The sequence below is a fragment of the Eumetopias jubatus genome, unplaced genomic scaffold (genome assembly GCF_037043125.1).
Source record: "Eumetopias jubatus isolate StellerSeaLion01/CBP00866 unplaced genomic scaffold, mEumJub1_p1.0 scaffold_4, whole genome shotgun sequence".
NCBI lineage: Eukaryota > Metazoa > Chordata > Mammalia > Carnivora > Otariidae > Eumetopias > Eumetopias jubatus.
The window spans coordinates 79,948,527-79,967,961 of record NW_028274810.1 but is presented as its reverse complement, the minus strand read 5'-3'; the positions used below and the strand labels follow the sequence as shown (position 1 = coordinate 79,967,961).

General features: G+C 39.4%; 1 protein-coding gene across 5 annotated transcripts in view; it reads right to left on the bottom strand.

The window, feature by feature from the left end:
* KIAA0319L (KIAA0319 like) overlaps window positions 1–19,435 on the bottom strand; it is a 98,770-nt gene that overhangs the window by 39,031 nt on the left and 40,304 nt on the right. For all 5 annotated transcript variants that reach the window (XM_088022505.1, XM_028113791.2, XM_088022506.1 and 2 more), the window contains exon 4: window positions 156–402. In XM_088022505.1, coding sequence (XP_087878631.1) covers window positions 156–402 — 247 coding nt within the window. The remainder of the gene's footprint in view (window positions 1–155; window positions 403–19,435) is intronic.

Below are 19,435 nucleotides of genomic sequence, written 5' to 3'. Positions count from 1 at the left end.
TCTATGACTATAGGAACAAAGACAGAATTATTTTTTCTCTAACCTACAGTACTCAAAAGTCATGGCTGTCTTCTTCCCTCGTGCTAAAGAGAACACTATGATCAAATGCTCTACTTTTCCATTCTATCTCCAAGGGCAGAAGCAAAGGGCCTCACCTGGGTATGGTGCTGAGGTGATCTGGAAAGAGGCCTGGGGGTTAGGGGTAGCATAACTGTAGGAGGGAGCCACTGGCAAAGGGGTAGAAATCTGAATTTTCCCAAGGCTTTTTACTTGCTGAGTGCTAGGCAGAGTACCAGGATCCTCTGATGTCTCATGCTGGACTGACATATTCTTTGACCAACCAGGAATCTCCGCAGTCAGGACGGGGGTCAAGGGACTGGAAATTACAACTGCCTTGTGGACCTAAAGAGATGCAAAAATACATTTGAATAGGCAAAAGTTATACCGCCAGTTTTTTAGGTTATGTCTCATAAAATAATTGCACGCTAAATGTTTTTATGAAAAATGCAAAACTGTCAAAAATATTAAAGGAACTAATCTCACCACCCAAACTGGTGTTAAAATGTTGTTATAAATCTTCCCGGTCTTTTTCTCTATGCAAAGAGAGAAATGTTTGCTTAAAACAAAACAGTAATAATCATTCTATGTTTACTTATATCTTCTTTTCTCAACATTTATATTCAATCTTTCTACAAATACTTATTAAGCACTTACTATGCAACAGGCCTTGTGGATCCAAAATATAAATAAAATATAATTGCTGTGCTCAACAAGTGCACAATCTAGTGAGAGAGAGAACAAAAAACATAAGAAGCCAAAAGGATAAAGTTATGACGAATCGAAAAAGTATAGTCTGAAGAGTACTTAATTCCTCTCTTGGAGAGGGAGCATGTGAAAAAGGATGGTTTAAATAAATAAAGGCATTTTCTAGAGGTGAGTCCTAGCTGAATTTTAAAAGGTAAACAGTTGTTTACTTGACAAAAGGCTGAGGGGAGAGGTGAGTATAGGTACAGGAAATGAGATTAGCATGGCTTGTGCTGGGAACTGAGAGTCATAAGGCAGGAAGGCAGAAAGTAATGGAGATGAGCTGGATAGATAGTCAAGGGCCAGACTAAAGAAGACATATGCTACTCTAAGGTGTCGGGTAATGGTGGGCAATTATAGGGCTGTATACAGGTAAGTGACAAAGTCAGGTTTCCGTCTCAAGTGGATCATTCAGGTTGCTGCATCATATAAGGATTTGAAGAACTAAGACAACAGAAGGAATACCACTTAGGAGGGTACTGCATGCATCCAAATGAGAAACGATGAGTGGCTAAACAAAGCTGGTGGTATGGATTTTTTTAAATCAACTTAATTGTTAATCACTTAATTGTTAAAGTGTACAGGTCTATGAGTTTTGACAAGGGTCTATAACCACATAACAACAATCAAGACAGAAACCATTTCGATCAGCCCTAGAAGTTGGCTCATTCCCCTTTGCAGTAAATTCCTACCTCCACCCTCAGGCTCACGCAACCACTGATATGTCTTGTGTCCCCACTAGTTAGTCTGGGCTTTCTTGTATTTCATATAAAATTAATCATATACATACTATTTTCATTTCTGGCTGCTTTCACTCAACATAATGTTTTAAAGGTTCATCCATGGCACTGTGTATAACAGTAGTTCCTTCCTTTTTATTACCGAGTAGTATACCATTCTAGAGATATACCAAAATTTATTTATCCATTCATCTATTGATATCTGTTTTCAGTTCTCAGCTCTTATAAATAAATCTGTTATAAATGTTTGAAATCCAAAGTTTCTGTAAACATGTGTTTTAATTTATTTTGGGTAAATACTCAGAAGTATTTATTGCTGGTTACATATAAGCGTATGTTGAACTTCATAAGAAACTGAACTGTTATCTAAAGTGGCTCTACCATTTTGCATTTCCACCAGCAATGCATGAGAGTTCCTGCTGCTCTTCAAACTCACCAATACTTGGTATTCTTGGTCTTTTTATTTTTTTGTCATTCTAATGGTATCTCACTGCGATTTAATTTGCATTTTTTGGATGACTAATGAAATTGAATATCTTTTCATGTATTTATTGGCCAGTCATATATTTTCTTGGATGAAGTTTATTCAAATCTTTGTCCACTTTTTACTCTATTAAGGCATAACTGACATATAATAAACTGAACATATTTAAAGTGTGCAATTTGACAAATTTTACCATATGCATACAGCCATGAAACCATCATCACAATCAAGATAATGAACATCTCCATCATTTCCAAAGATTCCTCATGCTCCTTTGTAACCCCTTCTCCCAACTCCCAGCCCCAAGCAACCACTGCTCTGCCTCCAGTCACTATAGATTAGTTTACATCCTCTAGAATTTTATATAAATGGAATCACATTGTAGGTACTCTTTTCGTCAGCTTTCACTCAGCAATATTATTCTGTTGGTCCATGTTGCTGTCTGTAGCAATAATTGTTCCCTTATGATTGCCGAGTACCATTCTGTTATATGAATATACCACAATTTGTTTATTCATTCACCAACAGATGGACATTTGGGTTGATTTCAGTTTTTGCCTATTATAAATTCAGCTGATATAAATATTCCTCTATAAGTCTCTGTATGAACATATCTTTCGTTTCTCTTGTGTACATATCTATGAGTAGAACACCTGGTCATATGGAAGATATGCCTTTAACTTTTTAAAAAACTGCCACATTACTTTCCAAAGTTGTTGTGACATTATATAGTCCCACCACCAGTATGAGAATTCCAGTTGTTCTACAACCTTGCCAGAAATTGGTTTCGGGAGTCTTTTTAAGTTTAGCCATTATCAAGGTGCATAATGGCGTCTTACTGTGGTTTTAATTTGCATTTTTCTAATGATTAATGATGTTAAGTATCTTTTCATGCACTTATTCGATGTCTATTATATAAATTCTTTCCTGGACTATCTGTTCAAATCCTTTGCTTTATTATTAGTTTTCTAATTAAGTTACAAGAGCTCTATATATATTCTAGAAACAAGACCTTTGTTAGGTATTTAATTTGCAAATATGCTTTCCCAGTCTGTAGCTTGCCTTTTCGTTTTTCTTAGTAGTGTCTTTTAAATAGCCAAAGTTTTTAATTTTTTAATTCTAATTTATCATTTTTTTCTTTTTTACTTCATGCTTTTAGTGATATTTAGTTTATTTATTCATTTATTTATTTAGTGACAAGATCACAAAAAGGTTTTCCTCTGTTTTCTTCTATAAGTTTTATAATTTCAGCTCTTAAATTTAGGTCTATAATCCATTTTGAGCTAATTTTTCTGTAAGGTAAGGGCCGATGTTCATGTTTTTTTCATATAACTGTCTAATTGTTCCAGCATCCATTTATTTAAAAGATTATCCTCTTTTCAAATTGCCTTGGTGCATCAATTAACCATATCTGTGCGGGTCTACTTCTGGACTCTATTCTGTTTCACAGATTGCATCTTTACACCAATACCACTGCTTTGATTACTGTAGCTTTATATAGTAAGTCTTAAAGTTGGAGAGTTTAAGTCCTTCAACTTTGTTGTTCATTTTCAAGACCGTTTTGGCATTCTAAGTCCCAATCCATGAACATGACTATATCAGTCTCCTAGGGCTGCCATAATAAATTACCACAAACATGGTGGCTTAAAACAACAGAAACTCACTCTCTTAAGTAAAAAGTGGTTAGAGCCACTATTTGTTGGGTAATTGTCACCTCATTTTCCTTTATATCTTTGAACATAGATTCCTTTAGTTTTTTAAGCATATTTTTATTTTTTTAAAAGATTTTATTTGACAGAGAGAGACAGCGAGAGAGGGAATACAAGCAGGGGGAGTGGGAGAGGGAGAAGCAGGCTTCCCACTGAGCAGGGAGCCTGATACGGGCCTTGATCCCCAGACCCTGGGACCATGACCTGAGCCGAAGGCAGACGCTTAACGACTGACCCACCCAGGAGCCCCCTTTTTTAAGTGTATTTTTAACAGGAGCATTGAAGTCTTGCTAAATCTGACTTGCTAAAGCTGAGTCCTCTCAGAATCATTTTTATTGATTACTTTTTTCCGAGTATGGGTCACACTTTCCTGATTCTTTTTTGACAAGTCTCCTAACATCTGGTTGGAAATTTTAGGTCATATATTGTAGCAGTTCAGGATTCTGTTTTATTTTTCTGATGGGCTAATTATTTTTAGTAACTCCCTTATACTTCAATTGAAGAAAGAGAAACCCTCCCACAGTGTGTTGCCATTGACACTTCTGCTCAGTTTTTTTTTTTCTTGTTTTTATTTTAGCCTGGCTTCCTAGGTGTCACACCAGTATCTGCATAGTTTAGCAGTCAATCAATGATTTGGGCAGAGGTCACTCAAACACATTAAGCCCATAAAGCTTCACCCTCTGTCAATCCATCTGTGTGTTCCTTGGGGAATGCATTCAAAGTTGCAGCCACTTCTCAAGTCTCCCTTGATTTTTAGCTTTTACCAGGCTCTCCTGGATATCTTGCATATGCAGGTAGTTTCTCAGTCAGCCAGGGATACATGGAGAGCTTATCTCAGCCCTTCTATAGCTCTCTTATTTTCAAGATCTTCCCATTAAGTTTCTGGCAGGTTCACCACTCACCCTAACAGGAAGTGCATCTCAGGTTAGCAAAGCTGTAGATTCATTCCATTCATTCCCAACTAAGTTTGCCACTTTTAGTTGGCAAAGCTGTCACCCTCTGCCCCAAATCACGCCGACCCTCTAGAAAAGTTGCTAGGTTTCATGTCCAACCATATACTGGTAAAACTACATTTCTTGACACCTGAGCTGGAGTGGAGGTAGACACTGATGGGGGATGGCCCAGGAAGATCATCCCCCTACAGACACCCACTGAACTTGCTCAAAGCATTACCAGCTTTTCAAGATAAATGCTTCTCCATTTGCTTCTGCCTCTATTATGTTTTTAGTGGCCTGAAATATTTGTTTTTGACAATTCTGTCCAGTTTTATACTTATTTTTTCAATGAGAAAATTAGGGACCCCCTCATGATGCCATAAGTGGAAGTTCTCTCATTTCTATTTTCTCATTTTGAAAACTGTTTACATTTCTTTTGAAATTCCTTAATTATTCACTCACTAAAACCATTTTCCTTTAACTTTCTTTAGTCTTCTGAACATACGTTGAAGTCTTTGATTACTAACTCCAATATCTGAGTCAAATTGGAGTCAGTTTCCATCGACTATTTTTTCCCCCTGAGTACTGGTCACTTTGCACATCTAACAGGTTTTGTTTGAATATTGGACATCTATGTAATATTTGTAGTGACTTTGGATTTTACTGTGCTTTCTTTGGGGTTGTATACAGTATTTTTTTTCCCCAGTAGGCAAGTAACTTATCTGGACTTAAACTATAGAGTTTGATTCCCCTGCAATGTGCACCAACTGATACCTCTGTATAATTCTTGCAGCTGCTTTTTTAGCCTGGTCCCCTGGAGGTGTTCTTGTTTAATCTGATGATTAGCCAAGAATTTTGCCATAGGTTATACTCAGAATTGGGCCTGCTCTCTCTGCACTCTCTTCACTTCATGAGATTACTCCCTAATTTTTCAGCCTTCAACTCTGTATTGACTCCCCAAGTCAGGAAGACTTCAGATTTCTCTCACCTGTGCTACACATGGTTGAGGAATTCACAGAGCTCACCCAGCATTAGGTTCTGCCTTTCAAAGACAGAACTCTGCCTCTCTGATCTCTGCCTGCTTTTTTACCATGCCCTCCGGAATCTTCCTGCGTGGGTGTAGTTTAAAGGTTCAGCCAGGGATTTTAGTAGAGTTTCTAGTCAGATTATGGGTTCCACCATCTTCTATGTTTTTTTTTTCCTTTCCCCTTAAGTTTTCAGGTAATTTTTCTATCCTAACTCTGTTCTTTGCGACCATAAGAAAATAAGCCTGAGGTTTTCCACTGCCACTTTCCTCTGCTGTGGGAGTTAGTGAATGCCCTCAGGCAAAAATTTTAAAAAGCTGCAAACTCACAATTCTTATCACTCCCAGTTGCTGTTTTTCAAGAGTAAGCTCTCCTCTAGCTTCTGTCTTTTGGATCCTTTCCAGTTTCCTTAAATACATTTTTTTTGCATATTTTATAATTATTATCTGTGGGAGGATTCAGGAGACCACTTTACTCTGCCACCATTACTGGAAATTCCTCCTGCAGGATGGATTTTAAAATATTAAGGATCTAATATTTGTGAAGCTGAAATGCATCTAGGGCTTGGGGAAAAGAAGCTAAGATGACTCCCAAGTTTCTTGAGGAGCTTGACTTGAGGGACTAATTATAGTGGTGTCAAAAACTAAGATAGACTACAAAGGAGCAACTTCAAGAAAATAACAGGCAAGTTATGTTTCAGACATACTGAACCTGAGGTACAGCTGAGAAATTCAAATAGAGACCCAGGGTTGGAATCAAGTTCCCAAAGATAGCAGCTGAAGCCATGGGAATAAGTAAGCTTGCCCAAGATAAGCAAGTAAGGAAAGGAAACGAGGCTTAAAAACAGAATACTTGGCAATAATAATGTTCCTGTAATGAGGAAAAATACCCATTAATTAAAAGTGACCCAGAAATAACAGAGATAACAGAACTGGTAGACAAAGGTATTAAAATTACTATGATTATATTCCATATATTCAAGAAGCTACAGGCAAGATTGCATGACTGCATATATTAAGTAGAGACACAGAAGGTATTTTTTTTTAAAGACCCAAATGAGGGGCACCTGGGTGGCTCAGAAAGTTAAGTGTCCAACTCTTGGTTTTGGCTCAGGTCATGATCTTGAGGTCGTGAGTTCAAGCCCCATGTCGGGCTCTGCACTCAGTGAGGAGTCTGTTTGAGATTCTTTCCTCCTTCTTCCTCCCTCTCCCACTGATCTTCCTCCCCTCACAGTCTCTCTCCATAATAAATAATAAACAAATAAATAAAATCTTAAAAAAAAAAAGATCCAAATCAAGCTTCTAGAGATGAATATTATAATGTCTGAGATGAAAAATACACTGTAGAAAAAAATTTTTTAACCACTGCTGTGATGAAGGTACGTCTATCCTGGCTTATATATAGACATACACATAAAAATACACTGTAAAGATTTAACGGCAGGGTAGGCAATGCAGGAGAAAAGATCAGTAAACTTAAAGACATATCAACAGAAATGATTCAAAATGAAACACACAGAGAAAAAAATGAAATGAACAAAGCACCACACTTTAGGAAAGAATCCTTTTCCTTGCTTTTCCCATTTTCTAGAGGCCCATCTACTTTCCTTGACTCATGGTTCCCCCTTCCTCCACCTTCAAGGCAAGTAACGTTACATCTCTCTGTGTCTTTCTTCCACAGTTACACTGTCTTCTTCCACTTTGAAGAACGCTTGTGTTTAAATCGGGCCTACCAGAAAATACAGGACAATCTCCCTGTTTTAAGGTCAGCTGTTTAACAATTCCATCTGCAACCGTAATTCCTCTTTGCTGTGTAACATAACATATTCACAGGTTCCTGAGAGTAGGACATTGACCTCCTTAGAGGAACCATTATTCTGCCTATCACCACAAATAAATCAACAAAAAGGAGATAAAATGGAATAAAAAAAATTCAGTTAATTCAAAGGAGAGCATAAAAATAGGGATAAAATGAACGAAGAACACATGGGACAAACAGAAATCAATACTAAGGTGGTAGATTTGAAACCAGTCACATCAGTAGTCACATTAAATAGTCTATACACCCCAATTAATCAGCAGACATTGTCAGACTGGATAAAAAGCAACATCCAACTCTATGCAGCCTATAAGAAATCTACTTTAAACATAACACAAATAGGTTAAAGGTAAAAACATGGAAAAAGATGCATTACACTAACACTAACCAAAAGAGAGCCTGATTGGCTATATTAATATCAGACAAAACAGATTTCAAAGCAAAGAATATTAACAAGGATAAAGAAGATAATTTTATGATGATAAAAGAGTTCACCAAGAGGACATAACAATCCTTTTTTTTTTCCTGAACCATTTAAAGGTTTTATTTATTTATTTGACACAGAGAGAGAGAGAGAGCTAGAGAGGGAACACAAGCAGGAGGAGCAGGAGTGAGCAGGGAGCCCGATGCAGGGCTCGATCCCAGGACCCTGGGATCATGACCTGAGCCGAAGGCAGACGCTTAACGACTGAGCCACCCAGGCGCCCCGAAGACATAACAATCCTAAACATTTACACAGCTAATAAAACTTTCAAAGTACATGAAGCAGAAGCTGATCTAACAGGAGAAACAGATATATCCACAAATACAGTGTGGTATTTCATCACCTCTCAACGGATAGAAGCTAATAGAAAATAAGGATCTAGGGTGGGCAAGATGGCGCCCGGCGAGTGATTCAGCCCAGATACGTCCAGCCGCCGCTGAGACAACGGGGCGGGGGGTCCTGCCCCCACTGCCGCCCTTCCTCCTCTCCCCCGCCCCCGGAGACCCCCTCCTACCCTTCCTCCCTCTACCTCGGGGTGGGGGTGGGGGAGCGGGCCTGGTTCCCGGGACACCATGTCGGACTCTGAGGAGGACAGCCAGGACCGGCAACTGAAAATCGTCGTGCTGGGGGACGGCACCTCTGGGAAGACCTCCTTAACTACATGTTTTGCTCAAGAAACTTTTGGGAAACAGTACAAACAAACTATAGGACTGGATTTCTTTTTGAGAAGTATAACATTGCCGGGAAACCTGAATGTTACTCTTCAAGTTTGGGATATAGGAGGTCAGACAATAGGAGGCAAGATGTTGGATAAATATATCTATGGAGCACAGGGAATCCTCTTGGTATATGACTTTACAAATTATCAAAGCTTTGAGAATTTAGAAGACTGGTATTCTGTGGTGAAGAAAGTGAGCGAGGAGTCAGAAACTCAGCCACTGGCTGCCTTGGTGGGCAATAAAAAATGAGATCATAGAATAAAGTATGCAGTCACACAGAATGTTACATTTATAAAATGAAGAGATTATAAGATGAACATTTTCCTGGATATTATTTACTGCATAATCTGTCACTGGCCTGATTTCATATGGTCATGTAATAAAGATCTTGAAATCTGTGTTTCCAAAAAAAAAAGAAAATAAGGATATAGAAGATCTAAACAACAGTACCCAATCTGACCTATTTGACATTTACAGGAACACTCACCCAACAATAGCAGGATACATATTCTTTTCAAATGCACAAGGAACATTTGCCAGGATAGACCAATTTCTGAGCCATAAAACTGGTCTCAATGCATTTAAAAGGATTCAAGTAAGGCAAACCTAAGAGACACTGAACTCTAGGAAACAAATTGAGGGTTGCTGGAGGGGAGGTGAGTGGCGGGATGGGGTAACTGGGTGATGGGCATTAAGGAGGGCACTTGATGCAATGAGCACTGGGTGTTATATGCAACAGATGAATCACTAAATTCTACCTCTGAAACTAATTTATAAAAAATGTTAAAAAAAAAAAAAGGATTCAAGTGACACAATGTTCACTGGCTACAATGCATTAAGTTACTGATCAATAATACCATAATATCTGGGACCCCCCCCAAATATTTGGAAACTACATAACGTATTTCTAAATAACCCAAGGGTCAACAAAGTAGTCAAAAGGGAAATTTAAAAGTGTTCTGAATTGAATGAAACTGTAAATGCAAAATATCAAAATTCATAGGATGCAGCTAAAGCAATACTTAGAAGGAAATTTATAGCACTAAAATGCCTATGTTAGAAAAGAAGTCTCAAATTAATGATTGAGATTAAACATTAAGAAACTCAGAAAAAGAGGGGGCGCCCGGGTGGCTCAGTCATTAAGCATCTGCCTTCAGTTCATTAAGCATCTGCCTTCGGTTCAGGTCATGATCCCAGGGTCCTAGGATTGAGCCCCCCATCAGGCTCCCTGCTCCGCAGGAAGCCTGCTTCTCCCTCTCCCACTCCCCCTGCTTGTGTTCCCTCTCTCGCTGTCTCTCTCTGTCAAATAAATAAAATCTTTAAAAAGAAAAAAAAACTTAGAAAAAGAGCAAATGAAATCTAAATTATGAAGAAGAAATGAAATAATAGAATTAAAGCAGAAATAATAACCTAGAAAAGCAAAAGAGAAAATGAATGAAACCAAAGTTTCATTAAGAAAATCTAGACAGTCTGATGGGGGGGGGACGGAGGTGGGGAGGGAAAGAGAACACAAATTACCAATACCATGAATGAAAGAGGTAACATCACTACAGGTTCTTTTTTTTTTTTTTTTTAAAGAATTTATTTATTTATTAGAGAGAGAGAGAGAAGGAGAGATAGCACGAGCGGGAAGAGGGTCAGAGGGAGAAGCAGACTCCCCGCTGAGCAGGGAGTCTGATACGGGACTCGATCCCGGGACTCCAGGATCATGACCTGAGCCGAAGGCAGTCGCTTAACCAACTGAGCCACCCAGGCGCCCTCACTACAGGTTCTAACATCACTACTATTACAAGGGCAATAAGGGAATACTGTGAGCATAATGTATTTATGCCAATACATTTGACTACTGGGATAAAATGCACAAATTCCCTGAAAGACACAATCTGTCAAAGCTCACTCAAACAGAGCTATTATAGATAACATAAATTGCTATATATCTATTACATAGTTTGAATTTATAGTTTAAAATTTTCCTGCAGAGGTGCCTGGGTGACTCAGTTGGTTAAGCACCCAACTCTTGATTTCAGCTCAGGTCATGATCTCAGGGTCATGAGATAGAGCCCTGTGTCTGGCTCCACACTGGACATGGAGCCTACCTAAGACTTCCTCTCTGCCCCTCCCTCACTCACGCTATCAATAAAATAAAATAATAAAATAAAATAAGAGGGGAAGAGCAAGATGGTGGAGGAGTAGGAGACCTAAATTTCATCTGGTCCCAGGAATTCAGCTAGATAGGGATCAAACCATTCTGAACACCTACGAACTCAACAGGAGATTGAAGAAAAGAAGAGTAGCAACTCTCTGAACAGAAAAGTAACCACTTTCTGGAAGGAAAGGCATGCGGAGAAGTGAATCCGTGCCATATTCGGGAAGACAGACCACGGGGGGAGGGAGCCTCCGTCAGCGCTACCGACAAGTGATAGAGCAGCAAAGCACAAAATCAGAACTTTTAGAAGTCGGCTCCACTGAGGGACGCTGCTCCAGTGGCTAAGCGGGGGGGGGGGGTGGAACCCTCGCTGGGGCAGTGTGGTCTCAGGACCCTCGGGGTCACAGAAAGACCGGGGGTGCCTGAGTGTGGCAGAGCTCCCAGGTATCAGAGCAGGGAAGCCGGCTGCAGAGACGGAGCCGAGGAGTGGGCTCGTAGCTCGGGGCTGCCATAAACCGTAATCCACGGCACAGTCGGGCCACTGCTCTTCCAGCAGGGACCCAACAAGCGGCAGATCCAGGGAGACTCCCCTTCCTCCCCCGGGGAGGAGTGGTGTGAGAGCACACTGCAGGGATCTGCTGGGTTTGGAGACTCCACACGGGGTCGGGTGCCAGAGACAGAAACACTCAGTCACAGGCTGGGTGAGCATGGAGTATGGCCAGAGACCGGGGAGACAGGAGTGACTGCTTTTCTCTGGGGGCGCACTGAGGAGTGGGGCCCCGAGTTGTCACTCTCATCCTCCAAAGCTGTACGGAAAGCTTGCAGGGAACAAAAGCTCCCGAGAGCAGATTACTTAGCCTGGCCCCAGGCAAGGGCGGGGCAATTCCACCTCAGGCAAAGGCATTTGAGAACCAGGCAACAGGCCCCTCCCCTAGAAGATCAGCAAGAACAGCCCGCCAAGACCAAGTTTACCCATCAATGAGAACGGCAGAAGGCCAGCACTAGGGGAATACAGCACACAGAATTCATGGCTTTATCCCCCCTGATTCTTTAGTCTTTCAAAGTTAATTTTTTTCTTTTTTTTTTTCCCTTTTTCAATCAACATCTTTTTTTTTTAAGATTTTATTTATTTATTTGAAGAGAGAGACAGCGAGAGAGGGAACACAAGCAAGGGGAGTGTGAGAGGAGAAGCAGGCTTCCCGCTAAGCAGGGAGCCCAAGGCGGGGCTCGATCCCAGGAGCCTGGGATCATGACCTGAGCCAAAGGCAGACGCTCAACGACTGAGCCACCCAGGCGCCCCTCAACCAACATCTTATCAATCCCTTTTTTAAAAATCTTTTTTATTTTTCATTTTTAGAATCATATTCTATCCCTTCACAGTAGTTAACCTTGTTTTTGGTATATATATAAGTTGTTCTCTTTAAAATTTTGGGATACAGTTTCTTCTAACAGACCAAAATATACCCTAAATCTCTAGTGTATGGCTTTGTTCTAGTCTCCTGCCTGATCACATTCTCTCCCTTTTTTTTAATTCCTCTTCTTTCTTTTTTCAACCGTCTTATCAATTCCTTTTATAAAATCTTTTATAATTTTCATCTTTACAGCCATAGTCTATCCCTTCATCGTATTTACCCTCATTTTTGTACATATATGTTTTTCTTTCTTTAAAATTTTGGGAAGCACTTTCTTCTAACAGACCAAAATACACCCAAAATCTAGTGTGTGGCACTGATCTATGCACCAGCTTATCATATTTGATCATATTCTTTTTTTTTAATCTTTTTCTTTTTTTTTCTTTTTTCCTTCTTTCCCTTTCTTTTCTCTCAGTTTCAGGTCTCTTCTGATTTGCTTAGTGTATATTTTTCTGGGGCCGTTGTTACCCTGTTAGCATTTGTTCTCTCATTCATCTATTCTCCTCTGGACAAAATGACAAGATGGAAAAAATCACCTTAAAAAAAAGAACAAGAGGCAGTACCGACTGCCAAGGGCCTAATTAATACGGACATTAGTAAGATGTCGGACCTAGAGTTCAGAATGGCGATTATAAAGATACTAGCTGGGCTTGAAAAAAGCATGGAAGACATTAGAGAAACCTCTTCTGGAGAAATAAAAGAATTAAGATCTAACCAAGTAGAAATCAAAAAGGCTATTAATGAGGTACAATAAAAAATGGAGGCTCTAACTGCTAGGATAAATGAGGCAGAAGAGAGAATTAGTGGTATAGAAGACCAAATGATGGAAAATAAAGAGGCTGAGAAAAAGAGAGACAAACTACTGAATCACGAGGGCAGAATTCGAGAGAGAAGTGATACCATAAGATGAAACAATATTAGAATAATTGGGATCCCAGAAGAAGAAGAAAGAGAGAGAGGGGCAGAAGGTACATTGGAGCAAATTATAGCAGAGAACTTCCCTAATTTGGGGAAGGAAACAGGCATCAAAATCCAGGAGGCAGAGAGAACCCCCCTCAAAATCAATAAAAATAGGTCAAAACCCCAACATCTACTAGTAAAACTTATGAGTCTCAGAGACAAAGAGAAAATCCTGAAAGCAGCTCAGGACAAGAGATCTGTAACCTACAATGGTAGAAACATTAGACTGGCAACAGACCTATCCACAGAGACCTGGCAGGCCAGAAAGGACTGGCATGATATCTTCAGAGCACTAAATGAGAAAAATATGCAGCCAAGAATACTATATCCAGCTAGGCTGTCAGTGAAAATAAAAGGAGAGAGAAAAAGCTTCCAGGACAAACAAAAACTAAAGGAATTTGCAAACATGAAACCAGTCCTACAAGAAATATTGAAAGGGGTCCTCTAAGCAAAGAGAGAGCCTAAAAGTAACACAGACCAGAAAGGAACACAGACAATATACAGTCACAGTCACCTTACAGGCAATACAATGGCACTAAATTCATACCTTTCAATAGTTACCCTGAATGTAAATGGGCTCAATGCCCCAATCAAAAGACACAGGCTATCAGATTGGATTAAAAAACAAGACCCATCGATATGCTGTCTGCAAGAGAATCATTTTAGACCCAAAGACACCTCCAGATTGAAAGTGAGGGGGTGGAAAACCATTTAACATGCTAACGGACACCAAAAGAAAGCTGGGGTGGCAATCCTTATATCAGACAAATTAGATTTTAAACCAAAAACTATAAAAAGAGATGAGGAAGGACACTATATCATACTTAAAGGGTCTATCCAACAAGAAGATCTAACAATTGTAAATATCTATGCCCCTAACATGGGAGCAGCCAATTATATAAGCCATTTAATAACAAAAGCAAAGAAACATATTGACAACAATACAATAAGAGTAGGGGACTTTAACACCCTCCTCACTGAAATGGACAGATCATCTCAGCAAAAGATCAACAAGGAAATAAAGACTTTAAATGACACACTGGACCAAATAAACTTCACAGATATATTCAGAACATTCCATCCCAAAGCAACGGAATACACATTCTTCTCTAGTACCCATGGAACATTCTCCAGAATAGATCACATCCTAGGTCACAAATCAGGTCTCAACAGGTACCAAAAGATTGGGATCATTCCCTGCATATTTTCAGACCACAGTGCTTTGAAACTAGAACTCAGTCACAAGAGGAAAGTCGGAAAGAACTCAAATACATGGAGGCTAAAGAGCATCCTACTAAAGAATGGATGGGTCAACCAGGAAATTAAAGAAGAATTTAAAAAATTCATGGAAACAAATGAAAATGAAAACACAACTGTTCAAAATCTTTGGGATGCAGCAAAGGCAGTCCTAAGAGGAAAGTATACAGCAATACAAGCCTTTCTCAAGAAACAAGAAAGGTCTCAAATACACAACCTAATCCTACACCTAAAGGAGCTGGAGAAAGAACAGCAAATAAAGCCTAAAGCCAGCAGGAGAAGAGAAATAATAAAGATCAGAGCAGAAATCAATAAAATAGAAACCAAAAGAAGAGTAGAACAGATCAACGAAACTAGGAGCTGGTTCTCTGAAAGAATTAATAAGACTGATAAACTCCTGGCCAGACTTATCAAAAAGAAAAGAGAAATGACCCAAATAAATAAAATCATGAATGAAAGAGGAGAGATCACAACCAACACCAAAGAAATAGAAACAATTATAAGAACATATTATGAACAACTACATACCAGCAAATTAGATAATCTGGAAGAAATGGATGCATTCCTAGAGATGTACAAACTACCAAAACTGAACCAGAAAGAAATAGAAAACCTGAACAGACCTATAACCATTAAGGAAATTGAAGCAGTAATCAAAAATCTCCCAAAAAACAAGAGCCCAGGGCCAGATGGCCTCCCAGGGGAATTCTACCAAACATTTAAAGAAAAATTAATACCTATTCTTCTGAAACTGTTCCAAAAAATAGAAATGGAAGGATAACTTCCAAACTTGTTTTATGAGGCCATCATTACCTTGATCCCCAAACCAGACAAAGATCCCATCAAAAAGGAGAATTACACACCAATATCCCTGAAGAACATGGATGCAAAAATTCTCACCAAAATACTAGCCAATAGGATCCAACAGTACATTAAAAGGATTAATCACCGGGCACCTGGATGGCTCAGTTGGTTAAGTGACTGCCTTCGGCTCAGGTCATGATCCTGGAGTCCCTGGATTGAGTCCCGCATCGGGCTCCCTGCTCGACAGGGAGTCTGCTTCTCCCTTGACCCTCCCTCCTCTCATGTGCTCTCTCGTTCTCTCTCTCTCTCTCAAATAAATAAATAAAAAATCTAAAAAAAAAAAAAATTATTCACCATGACCAAGTGGGATTTATTCCTGGGCTGCAAGGTTGGTTCAACACCTGCACATCAATGTGATGCAATACCTTAATAAAAGAAAGAACAAGAACCATATGATCCTCTCAACAGATGCAGAAAAAGCATTTGACAAAGTACAGCATCCTTTCTTGATCAAAACTATTCAGAGTATAGGGTTAGAGGGTACATACCTCAATATCATAAAAGCCATCTATGAAAAACCCACAGTGAGTATCATTCTCAATGGGGAAAAACTGAGAGCTTTCCCCCTAAGGTCAGGAACGCGGCAGGGATGTCCACTATCACCACTGCTATTCAACATAGTACTAGAAGTCCTAGCCACAGCAATCAGACAACAAAAAGAAATAAAAGGCATCTGAATCAGCAAAGAAGTCAAACTCTCACTCCTTGCAGATGATATGATACTTTATGTGGAAAACCCAAAAGACTCCACCCCAAAACTGCTAGAACTCATACAGAATTCAGTAAAGTGGCAGGATATAAAATCAATGCACAGAAATCAGTGGCATCCCTATATACCAACAACAAGACAGAAGAAAGAGAAATTAAGGAGTTGATCCCATTTACAACTGCACCCAAAACTATAAGATACCTAGGAATAAATCTAACCAAAGAGGCAAAGAATTTGTACTCAGAAAACTATAAAATACTCATGAAAGAAATTGAGGAAGACACAAAGAAATGGAAAAACGTTCCATGCTCATGGATTGGAAGAACAAATATTGTGAAGATGTCAATGCTACCTAGAGCAATCTACACATTCAGTGCAATCCCTATCAAAATACCATCAACTTTCTTCAAAGAAATGGAACAAATAATCCTAAAATTTGTATGGAACCAGAAAAGACCCCGAATAGCCAGAGGAATGTTGAAAAAGACAAGCAAAGCTGGTGGCATCACAATTCCAGACTTCAAGCTCTATTACAAAGCTGTCATCATCAAGACAGTATGGTACTGGCACAAAAACAGACACATAGATCAATGGAACAGAATCGAGAGCCCAGAAATGGATCCTCAACTCTACTGTCAACTAATCTTCGACAAAGCAGGAAAGAATGTCCAATGGCAAAAAGACAGTCTCTTCAACAAATGGTGTTGGGAAAATTGGACAGCCACATGCAGAAGAATGAAACTGGACCATTTCCTTACACCACACACAAAAATAGACCCAAAATGGTTGAAAGACCGAAACGTGAGACAGGAGTCCATCAAAATCCTAAAGAAGAACACAGGGAGCAACGTCTTCGACCTCAGCCGCAGCAACTTCTTCCTAGAAACATCGCCAAAGGCAAGGGAAGCAAGGGCAAAAATGAACTATAGGGACTTCATCAAGATAAAAAGCTTTTGCACAGCAAAATAAAGTCAACAAAACCAAAAGACAACCAACAGAATGGGAGAAGATATTTGCAAATGACATATCAGATAAAGGGCTAGTATCCAAAATCTATAAAGAACTTATCAAATTCAACACCCAAAGAACAAATGATCCAATGAAGAAATGGGCAGAAGACATGAACAGACATTTTTCCAAAGAAGACATCCAAATGACCAACAGACACATGAAAAAGTGCTCAACATCGCTCCGCATCAGGGAACTCCAAATCAAAACCTCAATGAGATACCACCTCACACCAGTCAGAATGGCTAAAATTAACAAGTCAGGAAACGACAGATGTTGGCGGGGATGCGGAGAAAGGGGAACCCTCCTACACCGTTGATGGGAATGCAAGCTGGTGCAGCCACTCTGGAAAACAGTGTGGAGGTTCCTCAAAAAGTTGAAAATAGAGCTACCATATGACCCAGCAATTACACTACTGGGTATTTACCCCAAAGATACAAATGTAGTGATCTGAAGGGGTACGTGCACCCCGATGTTTACAGCAGCAATAGCTAAACTGTGGAAAGAGCCAAGATGTCCATCGACAGATGAATGGATAAAGATGTGGTATATATATACAATGGAATATTATGCAGCATCAAAAGGAATGAAAGCTTGCCATTTGCAACAATGTGGATGGAACTGGAGGGTATTATGCTGAGCGAAATAAGTCAATCAGAGAAAGACATGTATCATATGGTCTCACTGGTATGAGGAATTCTTAATCTCAGGAAACAAACTGAGGGTTGCTGGAGTGGTGGGGGGTGGGAGGGATGGGGGGGCTGGGTGATAGACATTGGAGAGGGCATGTGCTATGGAGAGCGCTGTGAACTGTGTAAGACTGTTGAATCACAGACCTGTACCTCTGAAACAAATAATACATTATATGTTAAAAAAAAAAAAAAAAGACAGTAGGAAGGGAAAAATGAAGGGGGGGACATTGGAGGGGGAGACGAACCATGGGAGACTATGGACTCTGAGAAACAAACTGAGGGTTCTAGAGGGGAGGGCGGTGGGGGGATGGGTTAGCTGATGATGAGTATTAAAGAGGGCATGTATTGAATGGAGCACTGGGTGTTATACACAAACAATGAATCATGGAACACTACATCAAAAACTAATGATGTAATGTATGGTGATTAACATAATAAAATTAAAAAAAATAGTAATAAAATAAAATGAAAATTTCCTGCAAAGAACTCCATGTCCAGATAGCTTCACTGGGGAATTATACTGAATATTTAAGGAATAAATAGTACCAATTCTACACAAACTTTTCCAGAAAATGAAAGAAGATTAAAAACTTCTCAGCTTATTTTATAAGGCCAGCATTACTTTGATGTTAAAATCACAGGCTAATAATATACCTCATGAACACAGAATCAAAATTCGTAATAAAATTTTAGTAAATCAGGGTGCCTGAGTGGCTCAGTCGGTTAAGCATCTGCCTTCCACTCAGGTCATGATCTCAGGGCCCTGGGATCGAGCCCTGCATCGGGCTCTCTGCTCAGCGGAGAGCCTGCTTCTCCCTCTGCCTCTGCCTGCCACTCTGCCTATCTGTGCTCTCTCTCTATCTCTCTGTCAAATAAATAAATAAAATCTTTGAAAAAAATTTTTAGTAAATCAAATATAACAGTATATAGAAAGGATAATATACCATGACTCAGTGGGGTTTATCTCAGGAATACAAGGTAATTTAACACTCAAAATCAATCAAGTTATTCACTATGTTAACATACTGAAAACAAAAACCTATAGTATGTAAAAAAAAAAAAAAAGCATTTGACAAAATCCAGCATTTATTCCTGATATAAATTCACATCAACTAGGAACAGAAAAGTATACTTTCACCACTTTTATTCAACACTGTAGATGTTCTAGACAGTGCAATAAGAAAGAAATAACAGGCATCCACACTGGAAAAGAAGTAAAATGGTCTTTACTCACAGACAACGTAATTATAAATAGAGAAAATCTAATGGAATCTACAAAAAAAGCTACTGCAATGAATAAGTGAGTTTAGCAAGGTTTCAGGATACAGGATCAATATACAAAAAGTAACTATTTCTATACACTAGCAACAAACAGAAACTGAATTTTTTTAAACCGCTTCTTTTGGCGGGCTTTTTAAAAACTGAATTTTTATTTATTTTAACATTTTAAAAAAGATTTTATTTATTTGTCAGAGAGCGAGCACAAGCACGGGGAGTGGCAGGTAGAGGGAGAAGCAGGCTCCTGCTGAGCAAGAAGCCCAACGCGGGACTTGATCCCAGAACCCCGGGATCATGACCTGAGCCAAAGGCAGACACCTAACCGACTAAGCCACTCAGGCATCCCATAAAAACTGAATTTTTAAAATGCCAATTATAAGAGCACCAAAAA